The sequence below is a fragment of the Arvicola amphibius genome, chromosome 9 (assembly GCF_903992535.2).
Source record: "Arvicola amphibius chromosome 9, mArvAmp1.2, whole genome shotgun sequence".
Classification (NCBI taxonomy): domain Eukaryota; kingdom Metazoa; phylum Chordata; class Mammalia; order Rodentia; family Cricetidae; genus Arvicola; species Arvicola amphibius.
In genome coordinates, this window is record NC_052055.2 from 37130038 (window position 1) to 37156157 (window position 26120).

Below are 26120 nucleotides of genomic sequence, written 5' to 3' on the forward strand. Positions count from 1 at the left end.
GTGGCACACACCTTTAATCCCAGCACTTGGGAGGCAGAGGCAGGTGGATCTCTGTGAGTTTGAGGCCTGCCTGGTCTACAAGAGCTAGTTCCAGGATAGCTAGGACTATTACACAGAGAAAGCCTGTCTTGAAAAGCAAAGCAAAACAAAACAAAACAAAAACCCCAAACCTGGTTTCTAGCTCCAATTCTGTCACTAGCTGTGTGACACAGGACAAAACAATTAGCCATTTGAAAAGCGGGGGTTATAGCAACCCACTTAAGCCTCACAGAGCTGAGGTGAGCTGACAGTTCCGGCACATGAACATCCTTCTGAAGGTATGTATTCTTTTGACGTTGTTTCGTTTGTTTGTGTCAAGACAGACAGGGTTTTTCTGTGTGGCTCTGACTGTCTTGGAATTGGCTCTGTAGACCTGGCTGGCTTTGAACTCAGGAGTCTGCCTGTATCTGCCTCTTGAGTGGTAGGATTAAAGGCAGGTGCCACCACCACCAGGGTGGTATATATTCTTTTAAAAAATATATATGTACATGCATATATACATACACACATATTATTCTGCTCAGCACAGTATCTTTATGAGGGAGGATTCCAGTTCTGAAAGACATGGAAGGGTTTATAATTCTTGCAAACATTGTACTTGAATGTTTGGGCTACAATCATTTGTTCTGTAGCGGTAAAAGCATGTCCCATATTTGAGCTCGAGAATTGCTGAGAACAGAGAACTTTCTAACATCAAATGGCTCTGGGCTTTGCCGAGCATGGGTGTGGGTCTGTGTATGCTGGGGGGAGCGAGGGGGAGGGGAAACACACAATCTAGGTCAGGGGAAGGCGAGGTGGCACAGCGGTGGTGTCTTCTATCCACTTAAAGGGCACAAGAACGCTTCCCTCCTTACACTGCTCCCGAATTGACAGCTTTGGAATTCGTTTCTGTTATCACAAGGGATAGGGGAGGCGGGAGGTGGGGAATGGGGAGAAGAGAGGTGGCTTGGCCAGGGTAACCAATGTCAGATCCAAAGTGAGCAGGGGTGAGGTGAAAGACGCCATTTGGAAATTGGCTTATCACTGTGCGAATCACACCCCGTACTTCGCTCTCTGACCCGAAACAAGCCTCAATCTGAGTAATCAGGCCTAGTGCTCATCTACCCCCTCTAGAAACTAAAGATCGTCCCTGACAGCCAGCCAGCCAGCCATTTGTCTCCACCACCTGGGGCTTGATCTGCCAGAGCCTGTGTTTCCAGAGAGGCAATTTACAGGTATTTTATGGTATATATAAGTTTTTTTCTTAATCTCATTTTTTCTGCAAAGAAAAGTGGGGTGTTTTTTTTGAAGGGTGGTGGCTTCCTCCTGCTGCTGTGGGCCCTGAGCCCCAAAGCTTCCTGTTCTCATCTCTCCATCGATTCAGTTCCCCCTATCTCTTGTACCATCATGTAAACCCAAGCAAGGAGTACAGCCCAAACACACGAAGTCCTGCACTTAAATTGCTGTATCGTCTTTCTTAAAATGTTCCCTAAGAGAGTAATTTTCTAGGTTACATGGCCTGAGTGTAAGCTAGATGTGGGAAGAGAAAGAAGGCCAAAAGACCAGCTGAGAACAAAGGTAAAATTGGATGGAAGTAGGGCTCTCAGAGGCACGGTGGGAAGCTGAAGCATTGCGGAAGTTAATTGTGTGGGATTAGGCTGGCGCTTTTAGGCCTCTTAGTTAGAAGAAATGGGGTTGACTTGGACACACTACAGAAACAGGTAGGGACAAACTGGTATGAGCATGAAAAGTGTGACTCCCAATGTCCTTTCCAACTGTTTACTTCCCTGAAGAACATAGATCAAGCCACTCGGCAGAGCTTCCTCGTCCACCATCTTGTCTGCCAGTCCGTGAAGATCAGCATCTAGTAAGTGCCTGCTGTGTTAACCAGGAGTGAGGAAAATAAGCTGGAGAGACTCGCTGGTAACCTACCCAGGTACTTCTTTGTGCTTTTCTAATGAGGAAGTCTGTTTTAATCTTAAGCACCAAAGGCCAATCAAGAAACTTGAGCACCTCAAAGTGAATTTCGAGGGCACTCAAGAGCTGGCCTTGAAGTGGTTTGCAGTAATCCCTGGGTGTGTTTGTCCTGCCTCAGGATGGGAGTGACTGACTTGGTCACTAACGGCCACCATTCAAAATGAGAGCTCTGTCATAGGCTCTCTGTTCTTTGTTCTTTACCATTATGGCTGCAATGGGCGGAATCTGAAAGGGTGGGCAAGGTTGGCTTTCTGATGGATTTCTAAATGGTCACACAGATGCCATTTCCCAGGTCAAGACATATATACTGGGTCCCTGTTTGGGGATGTGACTTGTGCTAGATGCGGAGAAGCCACAAAGTTGAGCTGGAGTCTTTCTGCTCTCAGGGAGCTCACCAGTGGAAGAACCCACCATTCATCCATCCATCCATCCATCCATCCATCTAACATTAGTAAGAAGTAATTTTCTGCTCCTAGAGATGCAGAAGCATGTGTGGCCCTCATCCCTAGAAAACTTTGGCTAGTGGGGTAGCTAACAGGGAGATGGACAACTAGATCGCATTTGGCAGGTAATGGTGGCAGTGTGAGATGGTCCGGGAAGTACAGCCTGCCTGGGGCAAGAAGAGGGCTTAGTTTTGCTTGGGACAGGGGTGGTAAGGAAGGGAGAGGATCAGTGAGGGGTCTCTTGAAAGATGGTCATATATAAAAGGACACTTGGAGAATGAGGAGGAGCCTGAGACAGACTGATGTATACTATGAGGGGAACAGGGGCAGTGGGTCCACAAAGATGTGTGTGTGTGTGTGTGTGTGTGTGTGTGTGTGTGTGTGTGTGTGTGCACGCACATGCACTTGGGTGTGAGGGTGACGAGTCTAGGAAGTGTGTTGGAGTCAAATGGTTTCGATTTCAATCCATTGTTAATAGGAACCCCTGGGTACTTTTGAGCCAGGAAATGACACAATTTGATTCATCTTCTAGGAAAGTCCTTCTGGAACCAGTATGCAGAATGATTGAACAAGGAAGAGACAGGAGGCAATGAGGTCAGGCAAGGGGCTGTGCGATCATCTGTGCAGGCAGAGAGAGAAGGAAGGCAGGGACTGGTGATAATATGGCCATCACTTGCTCAGTATCTGTTTTGGGCCAGGGCCATTACCTTTAATTACTTTCCTGGACTCTGCAAGAGAGGTAATGCCTCCATAGATAGAGGCAGACGCTGATGCTCAAATCGGCAGGTGCCTAGGCCCAAGCCATACAGCTCACAGGCTGGAAATTGAATCCATATTTATATGGTTACAAAACCTGTGTTTCTTTTTTCCAGCTTCACACCTTCTTTTTCCCCCTATTGGAGAAGAGCCTTCCTTTGGGGGACTTGGAGAAATAAATGTGTTTAGAACAGAGATCGTGCCTAGGGAAAAGAGAGTACCACCCAGCTGCTGGAGCAGTCACTGTTGGCCTGTGTGATCTTGACACATGGTTTAATCCTTCAGCTTTGGTTTCACACTTACAGAGTGGAGAAAGCAACCTCCTAGGTTTGCTGAGGTGCTGCAGGGTACATGCAGCCCCTGTGCCAGTCCTGACTTGCAGTAGGAACTCAGCTGGTGACAGCCCTGACTGCCCAGATTTGGTAGGGGATTGTGTATTGACTGACCTGTCATGATACTTTGATCACAGGCAGAGGGATAGCCTGGATGGAAGTTGGGGTGAGGTTGGTATAGGGGTTGTATGAACCTGGTGCCAGGGGCTGGAGTCCACCAGGTAACAGCCAGCAGATCACTGGTTCTGAGGTTCAAAGCAGAGGTTAGTGAGGGAGCAAGGTACAAACTGGAGGATCCTTAGCAGAGAGCCAGAGAAGGGGTGAGGTGCTTCAAAGCATGAAGAAGAATCAGAAGGTCAAGGGCTGAGCTTCAGGGAGCTGAATATATCAGCTTAGAGAGGGGACGGGAGTGTTCATGAACAAGACCCATAAGAGAACTCAGGAGAAGAGAGGGAGAGGAAGTGGGAGAGGGATTGGGGGAGAGAGGGAGAGAGAGAGGAGTGCTTCTGAGCTCCAGGAGAGGGGCAGCCAGTAGAGTCTCTCTCTTTTTTTTTTTTTTTTTGGTTTTTCGAGACAGGGTTTCTCTGCAGCTTTAGAGCCTGTCCTGGAACTAGCTCTTGTAGACCAGGCTGGCCTCGAACTCACAGAGATCCGCCTGCCTCTGCCTCCCGAGTGCTGGGATTAAAGGCGTGTACCACCACCGCCCGGCTAGAGTCTCTTTTTAATAGGTGTCTTGGGAGAACATTCTAGTCACATGAAGGAGGTTGCAGCATGTGCTGGGTGGTGTTTTGTTAACTTGACACAAGTTAGATCATCTGGGAAGAGGGAATGTCTCCATCAGATTGGCCTGTAGGCAAGTCTGTGGGGCATTTTCTTGATTAATGATTGATGGGGGGGGGGGATTCAGCCCAGTGTGGGCGGTGCCATCCCTGAGCAGGTGGGTTGTATAACAATGGTAGCCGAGTAAGCCATGAATCAGAAAGCGGCATTCCTCCATGATCTCTGTTTCAGTTCCTGCCTTGAGTTCTTGCCCTGGTTTCCCTCAGTGATGGACTTTGGTATGGAAGTGTGAGCCAAACAAAGCCTTTCCTCCCCAAGTGCCTTTGGTCCTGGTGTTTATTACAGTAACTGGAAGCAGGCCAGGGCGCAAGTAAGGGCAGACTTCAAAGGGCCCTGGAGCAAAGAGAGAAGTGGGGGGCATCCAGGGCAGGGAACCGTTTCCATCTGAGCAACAGAGGACAGGAGATACGTAAGGAGCCGGACTGGGAAGCAGAGCTGAGGGAATGGACATTTGCTTGCTTCTCCTTACACTCTTCCGTATGACAGAAGATAACAGGGGAGCCTGAGCAAGGCTTTGGGTTCTAGGCGTGATCAGCATAAGGCCGGGAGCTGGTGGGCATCTGAATAGTCACAATGCCCCACAGAGGAGAGAGGGAGGAACTTTTCGTCACATGACAAATGTCTCTGTGACCCCAATAAAAGTCACCTTTTCCTCAATCAGTAGCCCAGACATATTTTAGCTTATAAAACCTCAATCTTGGGACACTGTGGGGTCAACCACGTCATTGAATCTTTCAAGCTGAAAGCAGTTAGGAGGTTACACACTGTGTGTAGGAGGGGGGGCATTAAGGGACAGATGAAGCCATTCTATTCTACATGCATGTGCTCTGGGGACACTTTCCAAGTTGTCCTCTAACACCCCAATGAGGGCCTTTGTATAGCCCATAATTCTCTATGGCGAGATACAACAGTGGTCTTGGTGACAGCGGTCATGTGAGAGGGTCACAGGGGCAGCTGAGGACGAGAGCTGAGGGATGCTTCTGGAGGGTGCCCGAGGTCAGACAGGGGTACACCATCACCACGGGTTCCTGAATATCCTATGGAGAGGCTTATATTTTTTTACGACTCACAGGGGTGTATGCAGATGGACGCCCTAAAAGCAGAAGTCCAAGGTCACTTCAGCTCCGCAAGTGGCCACTACAACTCAAGCAGGGCTTGGAAACAATTTTTAAGGAGCCTCTTTAGTGGCGGGGTGTGCATGGCTCTGTCGGGTCGCCTCAGGTCTGCCGCCTCTCTCTGGCTACCTCCACCTGCACCCTTTTCATTTGAAGCCCGGCCTTGCCTTTCTATGAGCTTGGTGGCTCTTAGCATTTACATTGCTGTTCTTTCCCACTCTCTACCCTTCAAGGCAGAATCTCATGCTCCCCACCCGTGTTCCTGAGCACTGAGCTGATGGCCTTTCAGAGGCTTGTGTTGCCCACTCCATGCTACAAGTATGGTGGGAGAAGGAGTGTGACTTATACCAGCTCTAGATTTCTGTCACCTAACCTCGTGTCTAGCACATAGGTACCTCGAAGGAGTGCTTGGTGGGGATGTGCACTTCTCTTTTTATGGAACTGCACCATGCTGTGCTCAAAGCCAGGCTTCTTAAGAATGGCTACTCTGGGGCTGGCAGAGGGTTCAGTCAGTAAATAGCCCACCGTGCAGAGCAAAGGAGAAAGACACCTGATGTCAACTCCTGGTCTCTACACTTACGTGCATACATGTACGTGGACAAGCATATACATGTGCACATGTACACATATGCATGTACACCTGTGTGCATATGTGCATATGCATACACAATGCACATATACACAACGACTCTTTTGTTTGCCCAATGGGAATCTGGGATGCTATTGAGATGAGGGACATAACACTTGTGTCCTCTATAGCGAAGGTTCTACATGTGTCTCTCCTGTTCCTCTGATGTCTTCCAGGGGCTAAGATTGATATTGGCTACAAAGCTGTCTATGTATGGGTGGTCAGTAGGTAACCTAGAAATAAACTTTGAGACTTCCTCTTTTTCTCCTTTCCCTCTCCTTTCTCTATTTTGTTTTTGTTTTGAGATAGGTTCTCATGTAGCCCAGACTTACTTCAAACTCTCAATGTAGTCAAAGTTACATTGAACTCCTAATCCTCCTGCCTCCACATCCTGAGTGTTAGGATTACAGGCATGCTCTCATATCTGGTTTTGAAATTCTTTTAAAGAAAACATTAAGAGTGAAAAAAAGAAAAACAACAAGAACTGTGCACAGTCTTTCAGAGACAAAGGCACGGGTTGTTAAAGAGCCTCAAGGGCCAGGCTCAGCCCCTTCCCAGTCCCCTGGAACCCCGCATCACCTACCTTCAGAATATCTCCAGTGTGGAAGCTCAGTTCATCTTCACCTGAGGCCATGAAATCAAACTTGGCAATAGCTTCCATGTCTTGACAAGAAGCTGGAAGAGAGACAATGTGGTCATTGTGCCTTTCCACCAGGGACGGGTTGCAAAGCAGATGGCATTGCCTGGCAGGCTCAGCAGTGGGCAGGAGGGTGGTCCAGTGAATGTCTGCAGGCTGGAGAGCTAGGCTCAGGCAGTCGAGAGGTTTGTGCAGGGCTAGAGCTCATGTTTGCAACAAGAGCTACTGTAGCCTTCCAGATCTGGTTCCCAGACTCATTCTCTGAACCTCTAGACACCAGGAGTGGGAACCACAGCCAGCAACAGCCCAGCCCCTCTCCCTCCAGCTCCCTTGGCCTGCTGCGGCTGCGGCTGCTTCTGGGGGGCATCTCTGTTTCTCGCTGATAAGGACAGAAGGCTTGCTATCAACTGGACCTTGAGGCCCAGGGGGCTAGAAAGACTGCTTAGTAAACACTGTCCCTCAGCTGTCCCTTGGCAGCTATATTTAACCAGGCAGTGTTAATTAGACAGATGCCATTTTCCCTTTTACATCTGAATCATTTAAGAGAATTAGACAGTATTGGCCAATGGGGAACTCAGAGTCCTTCTGCCCAGTTTGACATTAGGAAGCATTTCGGTTTTTGAGCTGGGAAACTCAGTCTGTCCAATAGCTTATCTTAACATCATGATGGAACTTGAGTACATTTCAGAAAATTCAATTTTGATATTAAATTATCAAATTTAATATCAAGTTAGCTTTCCTCTCAGTAACACCCATGTACTGATCACTGTGCCCACCTATATACTACATTAAATATGAAAAAAATTGAAGGAGCTGTAGGGAATGTCACAAAGAACAGAGTGGAATACTGGTGGGATGTATGTGTATGTGTATGTGTGTGTATGTGCGTGCGTGCGTACATGTGATCTTGACCGAGTAACTAAATCTCGGGAAATCTATTTCCTCATCTTTACAACGAAAAACCTTAATATTCAGTAGATCAAATTGTGAAATGGAGTTAAATGATAGTTGCAGATGATGTACACAGTACAGCTAGAGAATATTTATGTTTTTAAATGATTTATTTATTCCTATTTTATGTTCATTGGTGTTTTACTGGCATGTATGTCCATGTTCGGGTGTTGGATCCCCTGGAACTGGAGTTACAGACAACTGTAAACTGCCACGTGGGTCTTGGGAATTGACCTAGGGTCCTTTGGAAGAGCAGTCAGTGCTCTTAACCACTGAGCCATCTCTCCAGACCTACAAGCATGTTTTAAAACAATTTTATTGGCTAGAGAGGTGGTTCTATTGGTGGAGTGCTTGTAGGCATGCATGAGAAATTCGATCCCCAGCATTACATAAACCAGCCATGGCAATACACCCCTGTAATCCCAGTGGTTTAGAAGCAGAGGCAGGAGGATGAGAAGTTCAAGGTCATCCTTAGTTACTAGAGAGTTGGAGGCCAGCCTGGGCTATATGGCATCCTGTAGCAAGATAATGATAACCCTAATTTTAGGGGACAGTTCTCTCCCCAGCTAAGGCAGTCTGAAGTAGAAAAAAAGAAAAAGAAAGAAAGAAAGAAAGAAAGAAAGAAAGAAAAAAGACGATGTCACCTGTCTCCTATAAACTATTCTCACTGACTGTGGCACTTAATCAGTAGGACTGTCACATTCTCTGATCCTCTGCTAAGACAGCTTACTGTCGGGGCAGCTGTCTGGAAAGTTGTGGCTTGGCATTTATGCTTTACAAATTTTCACTAATTCGCAGGCCCTTTGGGTGAGCGAATAAGCCAGCCCTCAGACCTAATGGGCTCTCAGTAATCAGGAAACTGGGACTGCAAATAGTTTTCTCAGAAACTCTGTCCCTCTCAAGATCTGGGGACATCAGGAAGGTGGCAGCAGGTAGCAGGGTGCAGCAGGATTAGAGCCGCTGGCAGGGTGATAGGGAGGGGCCCAGGATGCTGACTTCCTAGTCTGCTCCCCCCCCCCCCAAAGCAATTTGTGAGACACTATTCCCAATCTCCAAAGACACAGAGCGAGGGAAGCATTGCTCAGGAGCCAAATAAAACGCCATCTTCGACTCTCTGTGCGCTCCCTCCTGTCACAACTTATCTCCACACAGCGACAACAGAGAAACGTTCCTTTCCGTACACTTTCTTCAGCATCTGTCCATCGGAGGCAAATTAACGTGTTGGTGGCCTAGGTCAACCCACTGAACAGGGAGGAGTATTCTGCCCTTCTTCCTTAAGACAAATGCTGTTTGCTGAATTGATTCATCCCATTACCTCACCACTCAAACCTTTCCTAATTAAAGCCTTGCCTCTGGTTTGCAGGGCAACGGGACTTTTGTGGGTCACCCTCATGGTATCCACAGTAGACACTGGTCACCTTAAGAGATCAGGTGTCGGGTGAATGGTCCTGAAAACCATGATCCCATTTCCACGAAAATTTATCTAATAAGGAGAATGAAAACGGGGGAGGGGAGGAGGCAAATACTAAATACATTAGAAAGTCACGTAGATGGGCGGTGAGAAAAGCATGCTCTAGGTGTGACCTTGAGCTTGTGAAGATCAAGCCTGTGTGCTTGGTTCCTGACAGCTGCAAATCACTTGGGTGAGAAGGCCCAGACAGAAGTAAAATTGCTACTGAATGGTGTCACTTTCCTGCCTTCCCTCAGGGAAGGCTGGCAGTGTGGTGGAGCCAGAGGCACCGCAGATCACACAGCTCCCCAGTTTGTAATATTAATTCTGGCTCTGAAAACCCAATTAAACAAGCCTGCTCCTCAGGAGATCCACTTCCACTTGCATTTGTGAAATAGAGTCTGTTTGGCTGCTATTTGGTAGGAGGGAGATGTTCAAAGTGGGGAGAGGGGCTTTGGTTGGGGTCAAAGGGCCCTGTACACCCTCTCATCCCTCTTGAAGAAGACAGTAACATGTCATCTTCAGACATGGACCTTTAGATCTTGGCTCTTCTATATTTGTTAGTGTTGGTTTGGAAAAGTTTAATAGGAGACCACTAGGGAAGAAGAAAATTGAACTATCAATATAGTTTATTCAGTAAATATTGATTTGTTTTTTTATTTATTTACTTTTTTGTTGAATAATCTGCACCTGTCACCACTACATGTTACATCTGGGAAACAAATATATATGATGGGGATTAAAAATTGGGTAGCAACAATGAAGGGAATGAGGGAAGAAGGAAGGGAAGGGGGGGGGGAGATCACGGGCCTGAACATGCCTTCAGGCTGTTCTTTGTCATTTCTGTGCTCCTGACCTCTGGGACCCCTTTCCAGACTCCTCCCTCTTCACAGATGGACTCGGGTGTGCCTTCCCTGCCAGGGACCGGCTTTAGAAATGGCTGAAATGCCACCTGCCACACAGCATGAGAAGCTGCAGCCTCCAGGGGCAGCCAGCCACCTCCAGCAGTCTCCCCCCCCCCCCAAGCTGTACCCCACGGATGATGCCATTTGTAGGGGTCTAATGCCAGTCTGCTTCCCACAGCCTTTTGCGGCTCTCTCACGCATAATCCATTAGCAGCCCTGAAACACAGATCAGCCTCACCACAGGGTGACGCCACACAGGAATGCCTGGGCTGATCTTCTCTGTCCTTGAATTTCCTTGTAAGCTGCTTTTACTAGGGGAAAAAAAAATCACCCTGGAAAATAGTCAAGTTATATACAAGGAACGTTCGCCTACTTTTAAAACATCATCACCATAAGATAAAAACAAAAGGCACGAGGCAGTTCTTTAACATAATTCCGTGTAGAAGTCGGTTGAAATAGATTTGTTCAGAAAACCAGTTATCATCAAAATGGCAGCAGGCAAGAAACTTCTTGAACAATTTCAGCTCCTCCTAAGTTGGCTATGAATAGCCAAGGCTTCCATTTTATGTCTTTCTCAAAAGGAGCAATTGCATAACAGCACAAAACTAAGCAAGACTCAGGCTCAGGACCTAACGAAAGAGGAAGCCGGGTCCTAAATTGAATCAGCCATACCACTTCCTATTTTGCTGGGGACAGCTCTAATCTGAATGCCTGTCCCAGTTTGTGTTGTAATTCAGACAGCATAATGTCTTGCAATGAGAGAGAGAGAGAGAGAGAGAGAGAGAGAGAGAGAGAGAGAGAGAGAGATTGCTTTTATGAATATTGCTGACTACACATTTATCAGAACATTAGCCACAAATATAATTTTATTTGTTTACTTATTTAGGAAAAGAGAACAGCGAAAAGTTTGCTATTTTGAACTTTGGGTTCAGGTCCAAAAAAAAAGCTAGAAAAACTGTAAAGTTATACCCCCCAATGCCACGTAATACAGACACTTGAAAAACTATAAAATTATACCCCCAATATTACATAATACAGACACTTGAAAAACTGTAAAATTATATCCCCAATGCCACATAATACAGACACTTGGAGGCCACAGCCTTCACACTGTTGTTGCTATTATTATGTTGCTATATGGACCCTGAAGTCTTGCTGTAATCATCAGACCAGTCTGGAACTCCTGGGCTCAAGCAGTGCTCCTGCCTCAGCCTTCTGAAGGCTGGGACTACACATCAAAGCCCCTCTTGGAGACCCTCAAAGGTCAACTCAGTTACTTTCCAGAAGGAGGAAACCTTCTGTTGCTGTGGAGCATGGGGTGATTACAGCTAATTCCCACCGTAGGCAATAGGAAGGTTCTTAGAAAGTTATTCTGAAAAGAGTATTTGTAAATGGAATCGTGTTAGCATGTATTATAGAGAGCTGCTCCACAAAGGAGCCCTGCGGTGAAGCCCTTAGGAAGTGAAAAGGAAACTTTGTTATGCAAATAACTACCTTTTAATTGATCCATTTTCAAGCCTGCGTTTGTAGGCCTGAAATCTCAAAAAGAACACACCTGTACATCACCTCTAGCTCCCACACTGGGGGCCAAGTAAATACTGCTCTCCACTGTGCTCAACTCTGACAGTGCTTTAAAAAGCCACTAATTTAAAAAGCCAGACCATTCTGCCTGGGTGTGTAGACCAGGGTCAGGAGGCCCTTTCTGGAGAGGACCCTGTCGTAAATACCTTTGGTTTTGGGGGGTGGTAGGGCCCCTGTACTGTAGTGGCCTTTAGGACAGCCACAGAGGACAAATGAATGTGTCCACTCATACTTTATTCAGGCACACTGGCATTCCTTTTGTTGTTGTTGTGTTTTTGAGACCAGGTCTCCTGTATCCTAAGCTGGTCTCAAATTGGCTAGGTAGATGAAGGTGACCTTGAACTCCTGATTCTCCTGCCTGGACCTCGTGAGTGCTGACAGTACAGGCTTGTGCCACCATGACAACGGGCTTGGCTGTAGACTTCCTGAAGGGAGGATTTAGAGCTAAGGGAATGAGGATTAGGACTCACAGACATGAACTGGAATCTGAAACATGCTGTTTGCTTCCTGGGTGTCCTGTTGTCTCAGCAACCACAGGCCCTTTGTGTGTAGACCCTAATCAACATGGGTGGTATTCTTAGAGTCTCCACAACCCCCAGGCAATGCTTAGCAGATATTTCATAAATGTTTGTGGCATGCACAAAAGTATAACAAATGACCTGCCACCAGAGTTACAAATACATTTGATTCCATCGAGGTAAGGGACCTAAGTATCTAAGTTTACAAGGCCTAATTAATTTCCCACTCCAAGGTGCCATGACTTTTCAGTAAACCTAGCCAGAGACAGAAAAAAAAAGTCTGTCCTATTTAATCCAACAGAGGGCAATGGTGCACCCCAAACTGTGGCTTGTTCTTGGGAATTTTAAATTTTTCTTTTTCTTTTTTCTTCCTTCTTTCCTTCCTCCCTTCCTTCATTTTCCCTCCCTCCCTCCCTTCCTCCCTCCATTCTTTTTTTTTTTTTTTTTTGTCTCCCGAGGCCTTATAATCTTTATCCAGGCAGGTTTGATAACTGTCCTCATTGTCCCTTGTGAGTTGTGAGCCTTAGAAGCATTAAAGTATTAACCTTTCAGAGTCTAGCACCTACACAACACAGGCTTGCTTAGATGGAAGAGAATTAGACGCCATCTTCTCCCACACTTTCTGGGCTTTGAATTTCTTCCGAACTCCCTGGCAAGATGGTCCCTTTCATCTCTGGGCCTCCTTTCTCTGTCTTTTTTTTTTTTTTCTGCCCTTCAGAGACAGCGTCTTACTTTGTAGCCCAAGCTGGTCTCACACTTGCACAGTCCTCCTGCTGCAGCCTCGGGAATTCTGGGATTCACTCTGCTTTTGAGTTGAAATCTACCCTGTGTCATTTCCCCTCTCTTTCCCATGTGTTCACGTGTGTATGTGTGTGTGGGGGGGTGCACGCATGTGCATGCGCATGTCCATAGGTATTTAGGCACATTTATGTGCGTGTGGAGGTTTGAAAACAACCCTGGATGTCACTATGGATTGAGGCAGACTCTCTTGCAGAGCCCAGAGCTCACCAATTCTGGCCAGTCTTGGGGGCCAGCAAGCTTGCCCCAGGGAGCATATATTTCTTTCTAAAATTAGTGGCAGCAATGGTGCCTGTCAGGCATTTCAGTGGGTTCGGGGATTCAAACTGTTCCTCACGGTAAGTGCCTTCTCCCACGAGCCATCTCCCCAGTTCCTTCTGAGTGAATTTCTTTTCTCTGACTGCTACAGCTATGCCTAGGACCCTTCTGCCTCTGTGGGCATTGGGCACATCAGGAGAGAACAAAAAGGCAAAGATAAATGGTTCCTGAAAATCTGTAATCATCGGCTGGACAACGGCCGCTCAGCTCGCCTGTCAGCTTCTGTTTCAATATTCTTCTTGAGGCACAAACCAATTTATTCTGGAAGAACATGTAGGATGTGGAAGGCTTCTCTACATTTTGGGCTCTCTGATAACAGAAATGTTAACCTGCTTGCCAAATGTCTAACAAGACATACACGTTTCTTTACTTTGCCTGTTCTCAGATTGTCTCTAACACATCCTCTGCAGCCTTTAAAGCAGTGACCCGCGAATCCCTTTCTAGTAAGATTCCAATTCTGTTTCGTCAAAGATCTGCACCTAAGGCCAGGTCCAGGGCGTGGAGTGGGAAGTAGAATAGGAGCAGCTATAATCAGTTCGTGGAGGGCTCCCTGATGCTCCTCCCCTGCCCCATCTGTCATCATCAGATCCGGGCTGCAAGTGGTCCTGCACCTAGGGGTGGCCCTCCTTCATTAGATTTTCAGCCAATGGTTCCTCTAGATATTGGTCCTCCTAAGTGAGATTCTCCATCATTTCTTTTTGGCTCAGGATTTTAGGTGAATAAACAACCTAAATTAAATAAACAGTGGAGACAGGTGATCTCTCTCCAGGGACTAGATAAGCATTTCTGATTTTACTGCAACCAAAGAAAGCAAAGACTAGCAAAGGACATCCCAGCAAAACCACTTCTGTCTAGGAGGCTGAGATTTCCCTTCCTTCTAAAGTGACTCTGTGCACACGGGAACATTGGAACATTCTTATTTTCTCCTTCCCTCAAGTGACTTGTTTATTTTCTCTCTCCTATGCCCCAGGAAAGCACAAATCCCCCATCACGACTGGCAGGGGTGAACACATGGAACTCAAGGGGGCCCTCTGCAGCTTATCTGAGAACAATAATTTATCAGCCCTGAGCAGCTGCTGCTAGACTTGGAGACCCAGTGGAAGTGGCTTATGAAATAGAAGCCTCCTGGCCCTGCCCCCACCTCTCATCCATTTCTGTCCTGTGCGCAGGTGTGTTCCCCGAATAACAGTTCATCTTCCCATTGCTTCTCTTCTGCAGGAAGTCACCAACAGAGCTGTCTCGAAAGACAGGCAACAAAGGGGCAGCAAGGTGCTGAACGGGCAGGCAGGGAAGTTGTTGCTCTCTTCCTCGTCTGGAGAAGCCTGGGGCTCTCTGCCCATCACCGGCCTGGCAATCATTACCTTACATTTCGCTGCTCCCTATTACCAGGGCGGGCCCCTCTGGAGACTCTTTCCAACCTGAGATCTGGGAGCCTCTCTGGATTTGCTAACCTCTCTTGTGATTTCCTAATTTCCAAGTGGGAAGCTTCTCTGGTTCACATTCAGGTTTGTGGGAAACATATAAGTAGGGTTTTTTTTTTTTTCAGACTTATGCATGGGGAGAGTCCCTAAAATCTCCGATAACCTTATTTAATCAAATTGCTGTTCTGCAGGTCCCTGTCATTGCGGATTATGACAGCTGCATTACTCTCAGGAATGCTGCATTCCTTTCATTTCTGTTTTTTTAAATTAGCTCCCCCCCACCTCACTCCTCACTCCTTTTTTTTTTTTTTTTTTTTTTGGTTTTAGAGGAAGGAGTGGGAAGAGCAGGAAGTAAAAGGAGAGATGTAAGGACACTGTCCCCCGGCAGGTCCCTCCCCTCTTCTTCCCAAGTCCCAGTTTCATCGTTCCATCTCTTTAATCTGTTCAGCCTGCCTTACATAATCAACTTTTTTTTATGCTTATCACATAAAATCTCACACACCCCCCAAACTTTATCGAAGAAAACTACCCTTTTCTTCTCTCTTTAACTGTAACACACGTGTTCTATTAAACTCAGATGACTCCCACCCCGTTTTCCTACCCTGTCAAACTGTCAGGCGAAGCTGCCTCAGTGGAATAGGGGGCTCATGGAGGGTTGCGGGCCGGGGTTCCAACAAACCTGCCTTCAAACCCCTGTTTGCTCACTTGATGGTCAAGGAATGTTAGCTCTCTATGCCTCAGTTTCCCCTCCGAGAATTCAGATGACAGTCCTCACTCCATCCCCTTCCCGCGAGAGCAAGTGCAGAGAGCTCTGCTCAGCCCTGGCATTTGCTTGCACACCGTCTTTCCCCAAAGCGTTTTGGCATCTGAGTATGCTACCAACATTTCTTGTAGAGAAAAACAAATGTCAAAACTGCTTTTAAAAGTGTAAATCCACCAAACATATGCTCCTTTTTTTCCCCTCTCGTTTGAAGCCTCCATTTCCCCTCATTTCCCCTGGGCAGGTGCTAACTTCTTTCTCCTGGCCATGAGCCCCGGCTGTGGTGTTATCCAAAGATACAGCCGTGGCGTGGGATGGAGACCACTCAGGAGGGAAGAAGAAAAGGCCGACTAACCAAGCAGAAAGGGGGAAACCGATTTGACTTCTACACTCTGCTCAACCATCCAGAGTGAGATCGTGGTGTGGCTGGCTTAAAACAGGAAGCCCCAGGACAGTCAGGGAGGGAAAACACCACCCAGGTTTCACCATTGCATAGAGACGAGAGCTGGTCAAGACTAAGCTACCTTTGCGCTGTGGTCTGTGATGTGCCAAGGCCTTTACCATTGTAATCTTGGGGGAAGGGGCTGTGCTGGGAATTGAACCTACTGCTTTTAGGCATGCGAGGCAAGCTCTCAACCACTGAGCTACATCCCCAGGTCAACATTTATAATTGTTGTTAGTGGCCAGACTGGGAGAAGGAAGTAAGATGTCAGAGTCTGTGTCTGGTGATTCCTAAGGATCTTGTGCGCTCTCTGCTTGGTTTCTGGGTCTTCATTGGTACTAGCAAAAACCACAGGTCCTCCGCCTACCAGATCAGGGTAATTGCTAACTAGCTTAGGCCTGTCGAACCTTCCTGGGTGACTGTCTGTCAGCCAAGAAATTGACAGCAGCAATTCCCACATACCATGGAAATTCAAGCCCATTACTTCTTGGTCAAAGAGGCAATGACTGCAATAAACTGGGCTGACCTCAGAATGGGCAATCATGGGCTCGAAGGCAATTTCGGGAATGAGAACCATATCGCCTCACATACTCACAAATGGCAGTTCCTTCCCCGTCTGTTCCCCCCCCCTGCTCTCCCTCCCCCTTCTCTCCCTTTTCTTCCTTCTCCTCCCGCCTTTCCCCTCCAACCCCCTACAATATATTCTCTCTCTGCAATATATTCAAGGGCTTTCAAATTCACTTTCTCCTTTGAACACTAGTCAGTACTATGGCTATACTTAGAATGTATGTTTTTAATTTCTCCTATTGTTTTCTTAGAACAACACAATAAACACCTTGAAACAACAACATTAGAATGCCAAGAGCCCACCGACTCCACTAGAGAGATACCCAAGAGCCCACCAGCCCCACTAGAGAGGTCCCTGACAGCTCCACTGTGCTGTGAAGCTGACTTCAGATCCAGCAATCCTGTGCTTCGAGGCAGCTGCAGGAATGGGAGAGAAAGGCAGCTGCATCTCCGGCCAACCATTCATTTCATCCTTAGTGTTTCCTAAAGTCACAGCAATTGTCTACGGACACCAAGAATGCTGTGGGCAAATCCACATGGGAATGAAGCATGTCAGACGCCACCCTGACTCAGAAGCCATTTTGTGAACCCTGTCAGAGGGGCATGGGGAGCACAATGGGGTAGATGAGAGTAAAGGGCTAGAAAGGGACAGGCGGGGTTTTACAAAAGCCAGGCTTTTGTATCCTTCCCCTCCCATTCCCTATTCACATCACGATTTCCATTCTAATTCATCACTAGGATTTTATGGGGCCTTCATGCTCTTTTCTCTTCTTCCCTTCTGTTCACTTCATGTTTGCTTTTATTGATCTGGGCTCTGAAAGTTCACCATATTTATCATGTATTTGAAAGCCTCTATCTCCTTGTTCTGTGGTCACCCGGGCGGTAACAATGCTGGCACACATAACAAACACACTCCCTGTTGTCCCCTCTCTTCCCTCACTCTCTGTGCCTGAAGCGCTGGTCAACCTTGTTTGACCAACACACACACACACACACACACACACACACACACACACACACGTGTGGCTCAAAAGACTCCGTGATCATAGCCACCTTAATCTTTTTGTCACTTTTACTTGTGTCATCAAATCCCCATTTATCATCAGAATGCTGGCCATTGTTCAGCTCGCTGGTTTCCAAGCGAGCAAAAGTGAACATTAACTCAGACGGACGGTCACTTACCTGCCTTCCATCCATAAGTCTATCCCCGGAAATCTAGAGGAACTGACAGCTTCCTGCAACAAGTCACCCAGGAAAAATATTAAAAGTCATCAATCAAAGGGATATTAATGGGACGTGGTGGTGGCTCATGCCTGTAATTCCAACACTTTGGAGTCTCCAAAGGCAGGGGGAATCACAGTTTGATATTACTTTGGAATACATAGTGAGTCTCTGTCTCAAAAAAAAAAAATCAGAAAACAGAACAAGCAAAAATCAAGCAAAACCCCAGACTTAGGGATGATATTTTGAATTTTTTTCTTGTCAAGTAAATAATGAGAATTTTCTTATTTAGGAAAACACAGACTGTTACAGTAGGTCTTTCTAAATTGAGTTTGGTTAAAGAAAGCCATGCCTGCATTTGTCTTGTAGCTCTCTCTCTCTCTCTCTCTCTCTCTCTCTCTCTCTCTCTCTCTCTCTCTCTCCTCTCTCTCTCTCTCTGCAGGCAGCCCACACTGCCTTGAATGGGATACATAATCATGACTGTCCTGGAACTCCCCAGTGGTGAGATTACCGGTGAGCACCACCACAGGCAGCCAGTTCTCTTTCTGTTTGTCTTGCCAGTTTTGATCAAGGAGGGCCCCTCAACCCTGGGCCCACCGAGATGGAAGTGTTCACAAAGCTATTGGGTCTTTCCTGGGAGAGTCTGTGGGTATAAGGGTAGTGGCCTGGTTGGAAAGAGTAAGCGAAGCGCCAGGCAACTCTGTTATGCTGAATGAAAGTGTCTCTCCTCATTCCAAATATTGCTCAAAGAAGAAGAAAACCAAACCACCATAAATCCCGGATTCTTGTTCCTAAACTCGACTGTTCCCAGGGTCCTTCATCACCCGTCCTTGATCTCCTGGTCATATTCCAAAGGCGCACACACCTCAGTCACCGTCTAGCTTCAGACTAGCCCTCTCAACCCGCGCTCAGTATTCAGGACGTGGCCTGAGCGGACTGTGTGGAATAGGATGATCAAATTACTTTCTCTGCCTGCCAGCGTTTGGTCGTTGTGTTATATGTTGCTGCTGGCTGTTCCGGAGGTAAAACCCTCTAAGAACTCAGGTGTTTTAACAGGAAGATGGCAGAGCTAGGCCTCTTCATCTCTTTTGTGGGGGTTGTGAACCAAAACACGGGGCTTCACATGGCCCCTGAAACTTTATTTTTTTCTCTCAGTTCCTTTGGCTAACTGCCAGCCCATTTGGCATGCAGGCGGTTTGATTTCTTTCGAGTTGCTTCCTTCAGGTTTTTCTTCCTCCTCCTCTCCCTCCTCTTCCCTGTGCCTCATTTCACGGCACAGCCTTTTGCAGAGTTGGAGGACTCCAATTAAGTAGGCTGGTTAACCAGCAAGCCAAGGAGTGCCTATCTCCAATTCCCGTACATTGTGACCACAGGCACACACAACCACATTTGACTTTTGGCTTTTTAATGCAGATTCTGGGGCTCAAACTCACGCCCTTGTACTTGCAAGGCAAGCACTTTACCTACTGCCCCCAGGCCCAACTCTTTTTTTCTTAGTGAACTGCATGACTTTTGGTCTTTATTCTGTAACAAATGGATATGATCCATAATAAATGGATGTGGACTTTGGAGCTAGGCACAGTGGGATTCAAGCCCTGGGTTCTTCCTTTGCCAGCTGTGTGACCGCAGCCAACTGGCCATCAGTTTCCTCACCTAAAACAGCTTTCTGTTGATAGGAACCCATTAATTGAGATTATCTGAGTATCAGGGACAAACACACTAGCAAAAGCTCTCTCTCTCTCTCTCTCTCTCTCTCTCTCTCTCTCTCTCTCTCTCTCTCTCTCTCAACAGGATCCCAGGTAGCCCAGGATGACCTCAAAGCCATGATGTTGCCAAGGATAATCCCGAACTTCTGATCTCCCTGGCTCTATCACTTGAGTGCTGGCAACAGAGGCATGCACTACCACACCCAATTTTTATCATCCTTTTTTTTTTAGTTTATTCTTCTCTCATACATTACATTCCAACCACAGTTTCCCTTCCCTTCACTCCTCTGGTCCCTCCCACCTTACTTCTCCCCGAGATTCACTCCTCCTCTGTTTTCCTTAAGAAAAGAGCAGGCTTCCTGGGGATAGCAACAAAACACGGCATAACAAGTTACAATAAGACTAGGCACAAACCCTCATCTCAAGGCTGGACAAGGCAACCCAATAGGAGGGAAGGGGTCCGAACAGCAAAAGAGTCAGAGACATCTTCACTGTCACTGTGAGGATTCCCTCAAGAACACCAAGCTACACAACCACAACATATATGCAGAGGACCTAGCTCAGATCCATATAGGCTCTGTGACTGTCACTTCAGTCACTGGGAGCCCCTATGAGCCCTGCTTAGCTGATTGTGTGGGTCACGTGCTTGTGAACCACACCCAATTTTATGTGGCACTGAGAACCAAACCCAGGGTGCATGCTAGATAAGCCCTCTACCAACCAAGCTAGACCCTCTACTTTTTCATCCTTCCTTAGATTAAAGCAGCTATAAGCTTATCTTCATTTTGTCCTCTAGAATCTTGTGACAGGTGCAATCTAATACCAAAGTCCAAGCAGACCATGCCTATGACCAGTATATGCCAGTGGCACCCCTGACCCCTGGGAAGAAGTCCACAGCCACCCTGGGGGGAGATACTGAGTGGCAGATGCTCATCTGCTTTCTCATCTGTCCTCTCATTGGGCCGTTTCGTTTCCCTGTCCTTGTGCTTCTTTGCAAACTGCGTGTTTACTTTTCTGGGGTCCGAGAGGGCAGCTGCAGCCTTCTGTCCCCCTACATTCCATTCTTCTGGCCAGAGGGTCCAAGGACCTCCGTGTGCTGACACTTTCTGAAGTGAGCTCTCTGAGGATCATTTTCCCATTCAGATCCTGTCAATGTCACGCTGTCATGTGACCTCTCCTAGCCACTCAAGCGTCTCTCGCCATCATGTCAGGCCTTCAGCCCTCTCTCCCCATCCTATCTTTCAAAATTGACTTCAGAATTCCAACTGCCTGAAGCAGACATGTCTTGGCAAGTGGCTTTCCCTTCCCCAGGCAACCTATCTACCCAGTAGCCTCTGCCCCATCATCCTTCTGCAGTTTAGCGCATACCACTATGTAAAGCTGTGCAGGCTGTGCAGGCTGTGCACCACGGCACAAGGGCCCCAGGCTCAGACTATCGTCCATGCATCCCTTTAAGTAAGCTGGAAGTTCTGGCATGTATGTGCCTGTCTAAGGTTAATAGTGCTTTCTCTATCTGGGTGTGGTGGCACATGCCTTGAATTCCAGCATCCAGGAGGCAGAGGCAGGTGGGTCTCTGAGTTCAAGGCAAACTTGGTGTGCAGAGCGAATTTTAGGACAGCCTGGGCTACACAGAGAAGAACCCTGTCTTGAAAAAAATGAAACAAAACAAAAAAGTGTATTTTCTTAAGCATATCAAGGCTCCTAGTTTAAGATCTTACATGGGGCCTGTCCCTGTCACATGGGTGTCCTTACTCTCTCTGATTCTTTGGTGAGATTGGTGTGTCTATCTTTTGCCGGATGCTATGCAAACCTGGGCTCTTCCAGTAGCTCTCTGAGCGATATGACCCCAAGATAGTTATCCAAGTGCAGTGAGCCTCAGCTCCTTCCTGTCAGGGCCATGCTGGGTCATACAAGCTGACTCCAAGTTCACAACTGTCCTGACTTTGCTTCTCAACTCAACACGTGGGTTACACGTGTGTGCCATGGAGCCTAGAGGTTTCTAGGTCTTAAAGGTGTGCCTAAAGTCAGACATGGTGGCTCACATCTGTAATACCAGCATTTGAGAATATTTAGTAGAAAGATTGCCATGAGATTGAGTCAGAATGGGCTACATAGTGAGTTCTAGGCCAGTCTGGGTTATAGTGTAAGACTCTTAAAAACAAAAAACAAAAAAAAAAAAAAAAAAAGGAAGGAAAGGAAAGAAAAACAAAGCAGGACTAACAGTGCCATCTTCATGGGGTTTTGATTGATAAAACATAAAACGTTCTTCTCAACCATTTAGAGAAGTGCCTGATACAGAACAGGCGAGCAGCGAGCGTTAGTTATGGGACTCTGAAAACACTAACATATTCATTTTTCTCAGCAGCTAATAAGGAGGTGAGAGTGTGAACCGTACCTCCTTCAGCCGGGTTTCCAGGTAAGACACAAAGTGCCCAATTAAACTCCCATTTCAGACAAATAAGTTGTTAGTACGAGCACACATTGCAAATGTTTACCTTCACCACAGGAATCTCTTAAGTGGTAGACTGGAGTCCCGCTGGGAATAATGGCCAGGAGCCCTTTGCTGTCTCCCTCTCAGCTCCACTTGCCTGCTTTTCTCCCCAAATACAGAGTCTGCCCCTGAAGCCCGGGGAGAATGCCAGCAATCAGAGCGGCAGCTGTGGAGGGAAGTCTCTGGAATTCTTATTATAAAATATTCTGCGTCCTTGGGACAGAACTCAGGGTCTTGTGCACGCTAGGCACATGGTCTGTCACCAAGTCACATCTTCAGATGCGTGGGGAGGGTTGTACGCAGAGGGCTAGATCCTCATTCATGCATCCTGTGAGCCACAGAAGGTCATACCTCTAATGTCCCCACCTTTGGTGATTTGCTACGTTTAATACTTGTGGGTCAAAGTTGAGTGTTAGTCACTCTTGGTAGGTTTCATGTATTCGAATTCCTGCTTTCTAAGTGACTCCTCTCGTAACCCATCGTGGGCAGAGCAGGAATCCTCCAGGCCCTCTTCAGTGTTGCGATGCTTCCCTTGTGATTATTCTGGCATTTCATATCGTCATTTCAGGATCACTACCCGCTCTTTCACACCTGTAACTTGTCGCGCGGTTTCCCGTTTGGCATTTGCATCACAGCCACCATGAATGTAGTCCTGGTGACAAAGACCCCTTGAATGGCTGATGATACCGCATCCTTTCTGTATGTGATTTGTGCCTTCCTAGAACCTCACTTCTTCCTGGAACCATCTCAGAGGAAGTTACAAAACCACCAACAGTCCCAAATGTACAACTGCTCTCTGCCTTTGTCTCGGTCGCTCTCTCAGTCTCTTGTTCTCCCTCCCGCCCCACCTCTCTTGGCCCTGCTCCCTGGGATATTCTTTTTATATCCTCTCATTTCAAATCTCTTGGCACTGACCCCTGCCCAGACTTCTCCCTTCAATTGAGGAAGTGACATTTTCTTCCCAGGTTGTTTTCGGTGTCTTGGCTTCACTGGACTCTCACTCACTTTCTGTCTCCCTAAGGCATCCTTATTATTATTATTATTAATTTTAGTTTTATTTTGGGGGGAAGTTTGATACAAAGTCTCACACAATCACCCTCTCCCACCCAGCACTCACTCTGTAGCTCAGGCTAGCCTTAAATTTGCTATTCTACTGCTTCCTGAGTGTCTGAATTACAGACATCCCCAAGTCTAACTCTGGAGTGTCTGGAATTTCAGGCGTGTGTGCCTCTACACCTTACTTTAGGTCATGCTAGGAATCACAACCTAGGGTCTCTGAGCAAAGAGTGTGATCAAAGGCAAGCCGGGGACCCAGTCTTTTCATGGCAGGTCTCTGGCCAACCCTAAGCTATATCCCCAGCCCAGGGGCATCTATCTCAACGCTTTATGCATCTATCTGACAACCTCTTCCCTGCCTTACTCTGCACCAGGCTCTTTGTTGGGCATGGAGACTCAGAATGGACTAGAACTTGGGGCGGAGGGGGGCGGTCATGGCTTTGTCAGAAGGATAGATTAGTCAACCAAAGATGTGGGTCATGTTGATAAAGGTACCAAACTGCAAGTGGTCGGGCTCAAAGGAGACTCTTCCTTAATCAAGCAGCAATTGAGCCCAGTCTTGCAAAACAAAAGGTAGGCAGAATAGAGAACCCAGCAGTGTGACGTATGCACAGAGAATGCCTTGAGCAAAGGCTAGGTGGGGTACCCAGTCTTTTCATCACAGTCCTTGTGGAGTAGCAGAGACTAGGACGAGTGACTCGGATGGAGGCAGGTCACAGAGTGTCTCATCTGGTTGTCAGGGACTTCAGACTTCATGGAAAATGTGCTGCAGACACACTGAGATTCCATGTAATGCCTTTGGGGGCATTATGGAGATCGGAAGGCAAGGGCACCTGAAGATGGAGAAACTATTCAAGTCATTGTGCCCGGACATGGTGACATGGCAACACGACCATGGGGACATTTCAGTAGATGACACTGGCACTTTCGGGGTCAAGAATTACATACAGGAAGTGATCCAAGAGGAATCCGAAATGTGAGACTCCAGCCAAAGGTTAGGTAGGTAGGGTGTATCTCTCAATAACAAACTGTATAGAGGTAGAAATTTGGGGACTATTCCAAAATAGATGAGTGTTGTTAAAAATCTGAGTAAGTGGGGTTTCGTTACTGTACTTTCTCTGCCATGGGGGACTCTATTCCCCGTAACTGTAGTCCAAAACAAACCCCCCCCTTTCTGAGCTGCTTCTTGCCAGGTAAGGAGAGAGTAATGAGCACACCTGTCCTTTTCCAGCTTCTTCCAATGGTGACATCTTGCCCCAACAGTGCAGTATTAAAACTAGAAAACTGCCACGGGTGCTCATCATCTCTGTACCTCCACCTGCTCATTCATTCCTTGATAGCTAGAGTATCATGACTAACAAGAACCAAAACGCTGTAACCTATAAGGCTCAAGGGTCAAGAGTTTAGTGTGTATTTGGAAGGTTTTCTTTTTCTTAAACGCTTAGGCCAAAAAATCTTTTCTGACCACATCTAATCTGCACCAACATTCTGTGATCAGACCAAGCTCTTCACCGTTCACTTGCTTTCTTCTTGTCAGGAAGAATGGTGAAGGTGTGCAGGCTGCCCTAAGTAGTTCCCATCAGTGTCACGGTTAGGAGGCAAGGAGCAGAAAAAGGAGGCAATGTATTATTGGTCTACACTGCCTACCATCCCATGTCTTGCTGACTTCAAACCCAAGCTCCTGTTAGGACATTACGTTTGTGATAGGTAGTTCCTGCCATTGGCTACACAACAGAAAGTCAGAAGGAATTGGCATTCCCATTGACAACTCCATCTAACTTGGAAATAGAAAGAATTTCAGAGGGATGGAGAGCCCCCAAAACAGTAGATCCTCCATAAATGCCAGGGATGGAATCAGACCAATTTCCAGCCAGGTACATTTCTCAAAAGCATAATCAAACAAAGCTGGTACCCAGAATACTCTTTGCTTCTAGGAAACAAATGCCAGCATAGAAATTGATGCCAACTTTTTGGTAACAGTGGCCGTCCATCCACCAGGGTTCAACCAAGGAAAATAACCCACTGTTAAGAAGGGAGAGAGAGAGTTCCCTGTGTTTCACCTTTAAGTGGCAATTTGCTTACGGGTAAATATAGATTGACTTTCTTTCTCCTTTGGAGACAAATGAGTTCTGGTTCTCAAGAACCAATACATCTGGCAAGAAGAAGATAAGAAACAAACAAACTAGGTGTTTCACTTGTTAAGATTTGCTAAGAAAAGGGAACATTTATTTTGGACAGCTTGTAGAGAAGGGTTGGCCTGGGCAATTTCTGAGCTGCCAAAGGAGGAGGCTGGATATGGACAGCAAGGTGTTTTTAGGTAGAGTGAACCCTATAAGTGAAATCTCTGCTACTCATGCTCCTAATTGGTTGATTGATTGAATATGGATTTTAAGTTTTTATTTACTTATTTTATGCATATGTATGTGTGTGTGCCTGCTTGTCTGTATGTGCGCCACATGTGTGCAGTGCTCCAGAGCCAGAAGAAGGTGTTGGACCCCTTAGAGCTGGAGTCACAGGTAATTCTGATGTGGGCATCAGGAATAAACCCTGGGTCCCTGTCAAGAATAACAAGAGTTCCTAACTGCTGAGTCACCTGCTCAACCCCTAAATATGGGTTTGTTTGTTTTTGTTTTTTTGTGACGGTAGTTCATGGAGGCCAGGTTGGCCTCAGACTTAATATGTAGCTGAGGATGATCCTGAACTTCTGATCCTCCTGCCTCCACTTTTCAAATGTTAGGCTCACAGACATGCACCACCATGCCTGGTAAGGTGGTGCTAGGGAACCCCTGGAAAGAAGCTGTGTCTGCAGAGAGGCTGAATGGCTGTTTAGAACTGCAGTACTGTGGAGATATTGGAATGTCGCGGGCCCAGACACCAATTCCTTTATTTTGGCTAATTCTAGCCCTCTGCAATAACCATTCCTTGCCCATCCCTCTGTCGGAATGAACACCTTGTGACTAGTAGATAAGAACTTCTTAGAATCTATTAACTTAGCAGACCACTAGCTTCCACCAGTCCAAAAGCTCAGCTAGCATCGTGGGGCAATAGAAAAGGTTCCCCCATGTCTGTGTGCCCACCTCTCTCTGATGTACCCACCAATTCATTTTATATTTATTTGTCTTGATTTGTGACTTTCTCTGTCCTGTAAAACAGTAAGACTTCGTGAAACTGCTTCCTTGTTAGAACTTG

General features: G+C 46.8%; 1 protein-coding gene across 1 annotated transcript in view; it reads right to left on the bottom strand.

Annotated features, from left to right (window-relative positions):
• Window positions 1-26120, bottom strand: part of Grap2 (GRB2 related adaptor protein 2) — a 72691-nt gene that overhangs the window by 15773 nt on the left and 30798 nt on the right. The window contains exon 2 of the mRNA XM_038342518.2: window positions 6693-6784. Coding sequence (XP_038198446.1) covers window positions 6693-6770 — 78 coding nt within the window. The 5' untranslated portion in view covers window positions 6771-6784. The remainder of the gene's footprint in view (window positions 1-6692; window positions 6785-26120) is intronic.